At 41.8% G+C, this 14,026-nt stretch overlaps 1 protein-coding gene across 1 annotated transcript; it reads left to right on the forward strand.

The window, feature by feature from the left end:
- Positions 1,216 to 2,643, forward strand: LOC107641010. Its single transcript, XM_016344517.1, has 2 exons — positions 1,216 to 2,133; positions 2,524 to 2,643. Exons 1-2 carry the CDS (start codon positions 1,216 to 1,218, stop codon positions 2,641 to 2,643), a joined length of 1,038 nt encoding a protein of 345 aa, XP_016200003.1.

Below are 14,026 nucleotides of genomic sequence, written 5' to 3' on the forward strand. Positions count from 1 at the left end.
CACACATTTTTTCTCTTCGTCGAGGCTGATCGTAGGGAGGGGCTGCAAGGTAGTTGGTGGATCGTTCTTGGGAGTTTTGCATGAAAGCTTACACCTTTGTTGTGGTGACAGAGTTTGATCGTGCGACGAGGTATGTACTTGAAAAAAAAAATTTTTTTGGGGTTTTATTGAGTAGTTCCACGAAGAAAAGATGGCCGGCAATGTATGAGATTGCGTGCATTTTTAGGGTTTAGTTGGTTTTTTGTATTCTCAGCAAAATGTTTGTTGCTTATGTTAGTTAGGGCATGAATTTATGTTTTCTGGTGATTGAATGTGTGCCTGCGATTGATGTTGTTTCGTTATATTTGCCTGTTGTAATAGGGTCTGTTGGTTAGGATGAGTTATTTTAGTGTCAAAGTTTACCACCATGGTAGCTTTGGACTTCAACAAGGGCAATTGAAGTATTTGGGTGGGGAGACAACTGTCATAGACTACTGCAATGAAGATGAATGGTTGAGGTTTATGGTTTATGACATAGTGAGCAGACAAGGGTATTTGAAGAAAGATATTGCTGCAATGTGGTACAAATCACAGGATCAGAATAAGGCTTAAGGCTTAAGGATGCTGCGAACTGATAAAGATGCAATGAATATGGCTAACATTGGGGTTAGGGAGGATATGGTGGAGCTGTTTGTAGTTCACAAAACAAGTGATATCCATGAGGTGGTTGAAGATGTACACTTGTTAGGGAGTATTGAAAGTAACATGCAAGTGAAGGGTGGTGGATCTGATGGGCAGGGCCCAATGGTTACAAGTGAGGCCCAAACAGTTGGACAGGTGGAGAAAAATTTTGGCCCAAATGTGGAGGAAGAAATTGTGGGTAACAAAGATGAATCAGATGAGGAAGGAGAGGGTAGTGATGGTAGTGAGGACGAGGACTATGAACCCAAGGGTGGTGAAGATGATAGTTGTGATTCATGGAGTTCTGATTCCAGAAATGGTGATGGTTCAGAAGATAGTGCTGCCGAAGTTGTGTTTGGTGATAGTGATGATGATAAGGAAGGGGCAGAGGGCTTAGTAGATGTCAACATCAGGGTAGGGGATAGATTCGAGGCTGCATCAACTGAAACCTAAACAGATGCAGCAAAAGCTAGTGGGAGTGCCAAAGGTAAGGAGAAGGTTGTTGCAGGTTTAGGTGATGAGGAAGAAGGATATGATTCTGAAGATTTCCTAGATATGCCTATTACTGATGATGATGAGAATGGAAATAGTGTTGCAAAGAAGTATCCATTGCACAAGCAGCTAAAGGACACGAGTGAGTACAAGTGGGAGGTTGGAACTCTTTATGTCTCAAGAGAAGAGTTCAAGGATCGTGCCACTGCCTATGCTGTACACACTGAGAGGGGTTTAAGGTTTGATAAGGTTGATCTTTGGAGAGTGAAGGTCACTTGTGTGGAGGGTTGTAACTGGTTTGCATACTGTGGGAAGATTAAGAATGAGCAAACATGGCAATTAACCAGCTGCCATAACAAGCATAGCTGTTCTAGAGAGTTGAAAATTGGAATTATGCATACAAAATGGTTGGGCAAGGTGTTTCTAAAAAAGATCGCTGAGAATCCAAAAATAAAGCTCTCCACGCTAATGAAGAAAGCATACAGCAAGTGGAATGTAGAGCTAACTAAGTCTAAAGCTGCCCGGGTTAAGCAGTTTGCACTTGATGAGTTACAAGGAACGTACATAGAGCAGTATCGGAGACTGTATGACTATTGTCATGAATTGCTGAGGTCTAACCCGGGTTCTACAGTTAAGTTGCAAGTGGAGAGACCACCTGAGTTTGCTTCTAAGAGACCAAAACCGGGTGTGGATTTAAGGCCAAAGTTCCAAAGACTCTATGTGTGCCTTGATGAGTGCAAGAAGAGTTTTATGGTTTGCAGACCAATAATTTGCCTTGATGGGTGCTTCATCAAGACACCATATGGAGGTCAACTTCTCACGGCTATTGGCTGGGACCCGAACGACCAGATACTGCCGATAGCCTACGCAGTGGTTGAAGCAGAGACTAAGGACACATGGACTTGGTTTCTCACGAATCTGTGTGATGACTTTGGTAGTGACAAGCTAATGAGATGCACCTTCATGTCTGACCAACAAAAGGTACTTATTTCTCTACTCACTTCATTCATATAATCAGTTTTAGTGTTAGACTTGCTGATAGCTACGTTATTGATCCTAGTTTAGTGTTAGAGTTGTTGCCTATAGTGAACCTAGTGATTGAAATGTATGACTTGTAGTATGAATTGTGCATGTCCATACTACTTCAAGTAAAAACTGATTAATTGTAATTGTCATTATCACATATCATGCTGATAATAGATTCTGTGATTAATTGAAATGTATGTACTTGGTTAATTGTCATTATCATATATCATGCTGATAATAGATTCTGTGATTAATTGAACTGTATGTACTTGGTTAATTGTCATTATCACATATCATGCTGATTTAATTACAACTTCAAGTAAAACTGATTTACTATGGATTTAGGGCTTAGTTCCAACCTTCGATGAGCTCATTCCTGGAGTGGATCATAGATTCTGTGTTAGACATCTTTATAGCAATTTCAGGAAGAGATTCCCAGGGCTGCAACTAAAACTGATGATGTGAAATGCTGCAAAAGCCACTTATTTACAAGAGTGGGAGAGAAACATGGCTGAAATCCAAAAGGTTGATAATGGAGCCTACAACCACCTTATGGAGATTCTAACCAAATATTGGTGCCGGCATAAGTTTAGGACTTGGTCTAAGTGTGATACCTTGGTTAACAACAGGTGTGAAGTATTTAACTCTGTGATGTGGATGCCCGGGAGAAGCCTATAGTCAGTATGCTTGAAGATATCAGAGTATACATAATGAGGCGTTGGGCTGATAATACGGATCGGATAATTGAATACCAAAGAGATGTGTTGCCCCGTATCAGGGCTAAGGTTGAAAAACAAGCTGATGCAAGTGGTAAGTGGGTGAGCACCTATGCTGGTCGTGACAAATATGAGGTAACTAGCATCCGTGGAGGCAAAGAGAAGTTCGTGGTTGACTTGAAGAATCACGAGTGTTCGTGCAGGAAGTTTCAGTTGTTCGGAATCCCCTGTGCCCATGCCATGACCTGCATTAGGAAGATGTGCTTCAATGTGGACAACTTTGTTGTAAACTGTTACAAGAAGGAAACTTACTCTAACTGCTACCAACATGTGGTGTATCCAGTAAATGGCCCCAACCTGTGGGTGAAGACACAGTTTGATGACGTTTTGCACCAGTCTACAGAAAACCCATTGGAAGGCCTAAACTGAAACGGAATAAAACTGCAGATGAGAATTCAACTAGGGGAGGAGTGTCTCGCGATGGGCAGACTCAGAAGTGCTCCTATTGTTTTGCTAGAGGCCACAACAAACGGACCTGTCCAAAGAAGCGGAAAGTATCTTCCACTACTTCGGTAAGTACAATAGTTGTTTTTTCTGGTTTTGGCTTCATTTTGCCTGATTGCATTCAAAGATTATAATGTCGTATTATGGTTGTTAACTAGGCAAACAAAGTTGCTCGGTCTACAAGAAGAGCTACAAGAGTCATTTCTAGCACTATCTCAAGCACTGTGTCTAGTACTATCTCCAGCCAGGCTTCTAGGCAATCACAAGCTGAAGCTAAGAAGACGAACACATCAAGGCCAAAGAGAAAATCACCTTCCAATGATATCAGTTCCCAGCAATCTCGGGCTAGGTCAAAGAAGGCTAAGATGACTCCGTCAAACAATAATTCTGGACAACAACTCAAGGATGCTGCCAAGCACAACAATCTCAGAGTGCTGCCAACCCCATCCAAGCACGTCAGCATATCCCAACTGAAGTTTATGGCTAGGACACCTCCAAAAGCATGGAAGAAGATGTGATGATGATGATGTGTGCAGTTTCATGTTTTCTCTTTAGTATCATTATAATTTGTCAAAACTAGTTTAAAGACTCCCTTTTGTTATCTCATACAGTTGTTGTGGAGCAAATAGTGTAGCTCCTATTTTGTTATTTTGCTGTGAACCTATTGTGCTTGTTGCTAATTATCTCATACAGTTGTTGTGGAGCAAATAGTGTAGCTCCTGTTTTGTTATTTTGCTGTGAACCTATTGTGCTTGTTGCTAATGACAATCTTAATGGTTAGTGATTAAGTAATATATTACAGTTCAGATTGTTATCATGATCATGACTTGCTTCATTTAAGCAGAATGAAAAATGTAACACTTTATTTCAGCTGCAAAATATAACAATGCAAAATATAACACTTTAAACAGAATGCATAATATAACATTGCAGCTGCACAATATATCACTGCACTTTTTTACACAAGCACAACATAGCATTTTGCCAAACTTAAATCATCAAAACATCATTTCATTACAATTTCATTCAGTTCAACAAAAAACCAACCATGTCAACATCAGTGCTATTTCTAGGCAAAAATACAGAGCACAAGTTGGGATCTAATGATATTCTCCTAAATCTCACTATCTCAACATCATTGTAGTAAAAGTCTCCCAAATTTGGTGCTGCTTGTTTTCTCACAAACCAATATTAGGGCAACTGTCCATCAAACTAAAGCAACTCCCACTGCAACCATGAACCTGAACTCAACCTTCTCCATTTTGCTCTTCAAATTTCTAACCTTCATCCTTAACCTTGAAACTTGTGGGGGCTCTTCCTCTGGTTCTGCCCATACAAAATAGCCGCATTCTTCTCCAATCTATACCAAATATGACACAACCGAGTCACACCCACAGATTGTCAAAACATATAACTCAACAACAAGAAACGCATGGCTAAAACTCACCCCAAAGTTAACGCAACCCCAGAACCTCCGCCCGGGATTTTCTGCCGTCGATGAGGTGGCGAGCACAGGCCGTTCCCCACAGTAGCAAGTTGTCCTCCTTCAACGTGCCTGGTTTCTATTTCGTGTCGCCTGCTTGCTGCCGTGTGTCGCTTCAGATTGGCATGCATCAGCCTCCATCCTTTTTCAACCAGAGAAGTCGAGCTTCGCAGAAGGTGCAGCATCAAAGAGGAGAGAAGATTTGCAGAATTAGGGTTTCCAAGAGGACCATTCTTTGCTGTTTATCTGTTTCTTTTTTCTTTTATTTTTAATTCAATAACGGTCACATAAAAATGCCCTGCCACCGTGTACAATAACCTCCACGTATGCAACGCCGTTAACCAAATGTTAGTAATTTAGACAGTAGGACAACATTGATTCGATTTAGAAACGTTTGGGACACAAATAGGATGTTTAAAATGTTAGGGATAGGTTTGAGACTTACCCCAAACGTTGGGGACATAAATGATACTTTACTCAAGATAAAAACTTCAAAATGTTAACCAAAAAACCCACATACCAGAAATCCAGAATACCGGTGGTGAAGACCAGGACAGAGGAGGCGAGGAGCAGCAATGATGGCCAGACGACAGACCCAGAGAGGACAGAAGAGCAGCGTCGATGGCCAGGAGCCTAGGACTGATGGGCAACGACGACGATGGCTAGACGGAACAGCGGTGGTGGCTAGGACCTAGGAGAACCAACAAGCGGCGTTGGGAGCAGCTTGTGACGAGGAGCGCCGCAACTATGGTGCTGGACTGCCGGGTACGAATGTGCGAGACTGCGAATGTTAGCGTGACTGGATTGCGTGAGCATAAGCGTGAGAGAAGAGCAACGGGCTAACAGCACGGCGATGGCAACAGCAACGGCGCCGGATGCAGCAGGGTTGGGAGTGGCGGCTGGAGTGAGTGTGACTATGAGAGAGGCTTAGTGAAGTGTGTTGTGAGTGGGAGTGAGTAAGTTCGAGGGAGTAAGGCTGGAAGGGAGAGTCAATTAGGGATTCGGCGTTGGGAGCAGCTTGTGACGAGGAGCGCCGCAACTATGGTGCTGGACTGCCGGGTACGAATGTGCGAGACTGCGAATGTTAGCGTGACTGGATTGCGTGAGCATAAGCGTGAGAGAAGAGCAACGGGCTAACAGCACGGCGATGGCAACAGCAACGGCGCCGGATGCAGCAGGGTTGGGAGTGGCGGCTGGAGTGAGTGTGACTATGAGAGAGGCTTAGTGAAGTGTGTTGTGAGTGGGAGTGAGTAAGTTCTTGGGAGTAAGGCTGGAAGGGAGAGTCAATTAGGGATTTAGGATGGGTAGGATTTTATTGGGTTGGGTCAGGTTGGAGATGTTGGGTTTTGGGGCAAAAAAATTACAAAAAATTCTCTTAGCCAAAAAAACACTGAGCCTGCTTGGGAAGCCCGCTAAAGCCCACGATTTAGGTGGAGCGGGTTAGGCGGGGTTTTAATGCGTGGCTGTCTCAGTTTTTCAATCCGGACCACCTTTTTTGACGAGTTACATGGGCCGGCCCGACGGGTTTAGGCCCGTTTGCCACCCCCTACTCATGCCCATTCCCATGCAACATGCGAAGGCATGGCATGCCATTCACGTGCCTCAAGCCAGCTCTATGCACTCTTCGAATGTGTCCCATGTTGAACACACACCAGGCATGCCAGTTTCCAACATCGTCGAGGACGTCCCACGCCATGCACGCCCACTCATACTCTGTGTTCACCTCTTTCAAGGGCGTGCCAAGCGTGGCACACTGGGCCATTTTTTAGGGACTTCCATGACCTCCAACTTCACTCAAAGTGGCACACCATACACGTCAAGCTACACACCGATGGTTCCAACTTTGGGCTAACTTCAAGTGACTTTCAAAACACATTGGCAAGCCATGCAAATCATCCAAATGCCAAACTACTTCACTTAAGCCCAAGATTAAGTTGCAAGTCTATGATATCAATGAAATAACACATCAAGCTTTGAATTTTAATCACAAGGAGAAGATCACTCTTAGTGTTAGGTTGATTAGAAAAAGATTTGATTTAATTAGATTTGATAATATTTGATTTAGTTTGAATTTGAATTTTAGGTTTTTGTTTAGGTCTTAAATAAGTCCAAAGAATTATTCCACAGACAACACATCTTACACCACCGTTTTTACACCATACTTTACAATTCCTTGTTTTTGAGTTTCACCATGAGCAACTAATCTCATCTATTAAGGTTAGGAGCTCTGTTTATTTCTTTTATGGATTACTAATCTAAATATTTTATTCTATTTGAGGTTTATGGTTTGATCTATTTCATGATTGAGTTTTTGTTCTTCATTCCTAAAGATTTAGAATTGTTGGAAATTATTCTAACTCCGTTTTAGATTCTAATATTGCTTTGGAAAATGGAATTAGCTTGAAAACTCTTTCTCATGACTTTTTGATTTAACTAGGAATAATATTTCAAAGAGTGTGCGACACTTTATAATTTTTAATTGCTCTAGTTCGAATAAGTGACATATAATTCGGATTAGAAAATTTTTGAAAATTATTCTTTCTTGTAAGTTTTGATTGTCTAGCACTAGTTGAATACGTGAAATATAATTCAACCTAAGAACTACTTTTGAATCTTATTTGAATCTAAATCAGAATTGTGCTTAACCTCATTTTCTTAATTGGTTGACCATGAAATTGATGATTAGTTAATTAAGGAGAAATTGGATTGTCAAAGAATTGAAATTCAATTACAAATGATTTTATCGTGAATTGATCTCTATATGCCTCAAATAAATAAACACAAAGATTGTTTTCCTAAGGACTGAACATCTCTAAAACCTTAACACTATCATCATCATTGTTTTCATTCACTCATTTGCTATTTACTTTAATTCTTTGTTTATACGTTTGATTCCTCATTCCTCTATTTTAATTTGTCTAATTAGAATAATCAATTAATCATTTTTGCTTAGTCTTTTAATCTTCGTGAGAACAATAACCCACTCTCGTGATATTACTTGATACGATTTGGTGCACTTGCCAAGTTAAAAATTCTTCCATCATTTACCCTCCAAGGTTGCGAGCTCGACGGTGGCAAGGCAGTGAGGACGATGGAGCTGGCAGCGACTCCTTCTCTGCGCGACGCTGACTCCGTGTCTCTTTCTCTTTCTCCCTTCGGTGTACAACGGTGGCGGCAAGGCGTGGAATGCGGCGGCACAACGCGATGGTGGCGGTGAGGCCCCGCGGCTCCGACGCGTCTCCTCTCCTTCTTCTCCCTGCCGCACTCCGTTCCCTCTTTCTTTCTTTGCTTCGTTTGGCAGCTGTTGCTGCTATGTGTCGCGTGAATGAGGGGAGGAAGGAAAACAGGTAGGGTGCGGCGGTGTTGAGCTGGACGGCGGCGGCAGTGAGGCCCCAGCCATCATCGCCCCTCCTCTCTTCCCCACTCCTCCGATCTGCTACTGTTGCTGCGTGTGGGTTTGAGGGAAAAAAAAAGAAACATTTGTGTTGCTGCTGCTGGGTTGGGTGAGAAAGGAACCGGGTCACTGGGTTAGGGTTTTTACTCAACCGGAATGAAAGCGAAAAATTCTTTCTTTCCAGTATTTCAGAAAATATCCAAATACACAATCAAATAAAGATGTCCATTAGAACTATAGTAAAATTACTAGAAGGTCAAAATTTACTTTTAAAATAAGTACAATTACATAAACCAGTAAAAGTACAGGCAAAGTATTAGAAAGAAATAGTTGTTAAACTGTATAAATAATTTCAAAGTCTCATATATAGAAAAGCATATATCTAATCAACAGCAATTTATAAAATCTCAAAATTGGCTGTGATCACTGTCAAGTAAGAGAAAAACTGAATCAACAATTTCTCAAAGAATGGACTCAGAATCCGGAGTTAAAAGTCACAGCACATTAAGACAGGTTCAAGGCTATATCAAAGAATACTTGAATCAAGAAGAACTCAAACAGAGGAAGATAGATGCAACAAAGATCTTAAACCAGCATATGCACTTAAGGTCAAACAAGAATACATATGGATAGAGGAATAGAGTGAAGACATCAAATTACTCTTCAAAAGGTCTAGCAAATAAGAACTTCAAATTAGGATATGAAAGAACATGTCAACTCGAACAGAATTCAAGACACACAACTGAATAGCCTCGAGAAGTAGTTTCCAACTTTTCCAAAACCCGCGATTCGCTTTACTCAAAACTAGGATTTCATCTATGATAACCCATCAGCGCTTTCATATACATATTTCGCTAGTATTAAGCCGGCCGAACTTAATATCAGGAATTATGCAATGCAAGACTAACAGCGTTAATCAATAGACTGTCATGTGCATAAAACTCTAATTCTCGTCATTCGACAAGACCTAATACATGACAAACGCTCAGAGTATGCAACTGAAGCATAGTCAGTCCATTCCTCAGGCTCTACAGGAAGAACTGCTCTGATACCATAATGTAACACCCTAACTACCAGAGCTCACACTTCCGGCAGCGCGACTCTGATAGCTCGGACATTACGACAACACTTATACTATTTAATACTAAAAATATGAGCCTGTTTAAAACTTTAAACCGCAATACCGCTCCCAAAGATACTTTCGTTCGATAACGTACATCCATAAATACCATACAACTTACAAAAACTCATAAAGGGTACATACATATATACACTTATATACATAGATAATATTATAAGCATTATCCAATACAATCCCTATCCCTCTCACAGAATATATCAAGATAAAGGCGAGGGTACAATAAATAATCTATATCAGTACAGAACATATCAATAACTAAATAAACTCTTCGTAACTTCTGCGCCCATATCCTGAAAGGGGAAAAATGTAGGGGGGTGAGAACATCATCCTCGAAAGGGTTCTCAGTAGAGCTTGGGCAGTACCCAGGAGCTGGCAGCAGCGGTGATAACCCCACGCCTGCTCCTCCGATTGCATCTCCTCTCCCTCAGATCGGACCGGTGGCAGACCCCCCAACAGTGGCGGTGCAGCAGCTCACAGTGCAAGTAGCAGCGGCGCCCTGAACCTTTCTTTCCTTCAGATCAGATTGGGCGGATCTCTAGCAGTGGCGGCGGCAGACCAGAGCAGTAGAATGGAGGGGGTGATGACTGCTCAAACAGCAGCGACAGCACACGACGGCACGCGAGGGCAGCGGCGAGTGCCTCCCTGTGGGTCGCCGACTCCACGTTCCTCTCTTGGTCTCTCGCTCTCTTCTGGTCAGGACTCACGGCGGCGCTGTGCTCCCTCCAAGGTTGCGAGCTCGACGGTGGCAAGGCAGTGAGGACGATGGAGCTGGCAGCGACTCCTTCTCTGCGCGACGCTGACTCCGTGTCTCTTTCTCTTTCTCCCTTCGGTGTACAACAGTGGCGGCAAGGTGTGGAATGCGGCGGCACAACGCGACGGTGGCGGTGAGGCCCCGCGGCTCCGACGCGTCTCCTCTCCTTCTCCCTGCCGCACTCCGTTCCCTCTTTCTTTCTTTGCTTCGTTTGGCAGCTGTTGCTGCTATGTGTCGCGTGAATGAGGGGAGGAAGGAAAACAGGTAGGGTGCGGCGGCGTTGAGCTGGACGGCGGCGGCAGTGAGGCCCCAGCCATCGTCGCCCCTCCTCTCTTCCCCACTCCTCCGATCTGCTACTGTTGCTGCGTGTGGGTTTGAGGGAAAAAAAAAGAAACATTTGTGTTGCTGCTGCTGGGTTGGGTGAGAAAGGAACCGGGTCACTGGGTTAGGGTTTTAGGGTTAGGGGTAAATTGGTAATTTCACTTAAAATTGGGAATAATATAGTAATTGAAACCCAAATTAAATCCAACACTAATTATATATAGAAAATACTATTTGCTCACCAATTTCACAAATTATTTTCAATAAAATGCCCAAATCTAAAAATTAGAAATAGTATACTTAATTTCTTCATTTTCCAAAATAGCAGTAATAATAATATTTAAAATATTATTTATCTGATCCAATTCATATAAAATCCTTATTATTTCATAACTATCAACCTTATACTTTAAATATAGAAAATAATCCAATAATTATAAAATTGGATAATAATCATAACTTATCTCAAATCCAATAAATCAAAACTTGCCTTAATTATCTTTAATAAAATAATCTCTGAAATCAAGGCTATAAATAATTGTAGGATTTAAGACTTGATCATAATAAGACTTTTCAAAGATTCTGGTCCTTACATACTTACTCAAATATATGTTGGAATAAATTGCTTTATAATCCAGATCATCTATATTGAATCACGAAAAAAATATATATCATAGTGCGGAAGCGTACCTTTACATATAGAAATTAGAAATTAGAAATTAATGGAAGAGTTGTCTCAGTCTTTCTCAACCAAAAGTTTCTATATCCCTAATAGGACAGCTGAATAGCAACTCCTCTGATGGAAAAAGAGTTGTTGAGGCAGTTTTGGTATGTTGAGGACCGAAATCCTGAAGTCAATATTTATATTTGAGTATGGCACCCATTAAACCCTAAAACCGAATAAAAATAGTATCTAAAGCCCAAAAGATAATATCTAGTTTTATTCTCATTTAATTGATTAATTCCAAATCAAAAGTAATTATGACTTATTCAATTTAACATTTATAACAATAAATGAGATCACCGTTATATAAGTCATTTAATTTGAAATAGTACAACTTGTGATTATAATTAATATATTGCCCACAAACAAATTAGAAAATTAAATAATTTCCTAACAATATAGGCATTCAAACTTAACAATTTTAATATCAAAATACATAATAAATTAAAATAGTACATTACACTACAAGAAAAATTTTGGTGACCTATCGCCACGCTTTATTTTTTGCCACGCTTTTACAGACTGCCATGCTTTAAAAGCGTGGCAATAGTGAGAGATACGGTCACGCTTTCAAAACGTGATGATAGCAAGACGGCCATGCTTTAAAGCATGGCGATAGCGAGATATACGGTCACGCTTTTAAAGCATGACAATAGCCTTATCAAATTAAAAAAAAAATTTCTTTTTCTGACTTTACCTTCATCACTGGAGTGAACTACCAACCCGTCCCCTGTCCATTTCGCAAAATGATAAAGCAACCCCTGACGAATAAAGCAATCCACTTCAGTCCCTGTCCCATACTTCTGTGACACAAGGCGGTCCCTGTGGGTGAATCTCCAGTAACTACGAACGAAAAACGTTGAGCTGTCACGGTGAGTGTGTGTTAGCTTGATGATGTGGATGAATGCTGTAGACGTGGACACCTCAAAGGGTCAGGGGGTTAATTGTCCCCATCCACCTCAAATGGTCATGGGGTTAATTGTTCCCATCCACGTCAACCAAAACGACCTCCCTCTTCCATCTTCGCTCAACTGCTATGCCGGAATGGAGGAACCGCCACCACCGCCCACCTTTGCCATCCCCAACAACCACACCTGGAGCTACTGGTGGTGGAGTAAGCAAGACTTCTTTTCGGAACCCTCATTCTAGAGCTTCACCACCTACCGGGCCGACTTTGCCTCCGCGTGCCCCCATCTAAGGGATCGCCTCCTCAGCCGCTCCTCTGACAACAATGAGCTCAACGGCCTCTCTCACGCTAGCCAGAATCCCATGCGCCACTGCCTCACCGCCTGGGACCTCACCTGGCTCACTTTCGGCTCCGAAATCTTCGCAATTATTGGCCAGGAGCCCCGCACCGACGCCAGTCCCACCATCATTCTTGCTTACGTCATCTCTGGCTTCTCTGCCCTCCTCTCCACCCTCTGCTACAACGAGTTTGCAGTCGATGTCCCCGTTGCCGGCGGCTCTTTCTCCTTCCTTCGTATCGATCTTGGTGACTTCATTGCCTTCCTTGCCGCCGGAAACATCCTCCTCGAGGCTATTGTAGGCGCTGCCGGCCTCGGCCGTTCGTGGTCCTCTTATTTTGCCAGTATGATCAAGAACAATCTGGATTTCTTCCGGATCTGGGTGAATTCCTTCCAAAAAGGGTACAACATGCTGGATCCAATTGCTGTTGTCATTTTTTTATCGCCAATGGTGTTGCAATGAGCAGCACTAGGAATACCTCAATCTTGAATTGGCTCAATGATAAACCACTATTTTATGGTTTATCTTGTGCTAAATTGAGTGGATTTTATCAGTTCTTCGGACACTGATTCATACAAACTGCATGGTTTTACAAATACGTCCTAGTTTTGTTCCATGATTGAAAACTTGCTTCTGAAGCCTTTAAATTGTCAATTTTTAATTCCCCTCTATACCATTTGATGTCGTGATTTGTGTGTTAAGTTTTTTCAGGCTGTATAGGGCATGAATGACTTAGAGGATGGAAAGGAAGCATGCAAAACTAGAAGGAACACAAGAAACTAAGGAGCTGAGTAGCGAGGATCGACGCGCACGCATGCCTGACGCGTGTGCGTGAATTGGCGCATCATAAGCGACGCGTATGCGTGACAAGCGCAGAAGGCCAGCGACGCGTACGTGTGACTGACACGTACGCATGATTTGCGTCACGTGCTGCACTGATCAGAACTCGCAGGGGGTGATTTTGGGCTAATTTTGGACCCAGTTTTCGGCCCAAAAACACATACTAGAGGTAGGGGGCAAGCTGAGACTCAAGGGAGATTCACTTTCAGTTAGTTTTAATTTTTAGTTTTGAATTTTAGAGAAAAAACACTTCTTCTCCTAGGGTTCTTAGTATTCTTAGTTTTGTGCTTTGGAGTGGATATTGAAAGAGTTGCTACTACCTTCGATTGAAGTCTTCATCATTATAGTTTGCCTTTCTATTATTCTACTCTTTTTGTTTTCCATTTAATTGCTTGTGGTCATATATGGATATTGTTAATTTTGAATTTATTAATGCAATGAACTATTTTTATTTTTAATTCCATTTCTTGTTTGATTTCCTTCAATTAATTATCAGCTTTAAATTTATTTTTATTAATTTATTTTAATTACCATGTCTCCTATTTATTCTTATTCCATGTTGTGGGAAAATGGCATTCATGTTATGATTTAAAGCTCTCAACTTGGCTTGGGAGTTGATTAATTGGAACCCCTTGAGTTGGAATACTCAAGTATTAATTTGTAATTGGAGATTGCTGGCTAACTCACTTTTTACTAACTCTAATCCTTCCCTAGGAAGGGATTAGGACT

This window comes from Arachis ipaensis, chromosome B05 (assembly GCF_000816755.2).
Source record: "Arachis ipaensis cultivar K30076 chromosome B05, Araip1.1, whole genome shotgun sequence".
Taxonomy (NCBI): domain Eukaryota; kingdom Viridiplantae; phylum Streptophyta; class Magnoliopsida; order Fabales; family Fabaceae; genus Arachis; species Arachis ipaensis.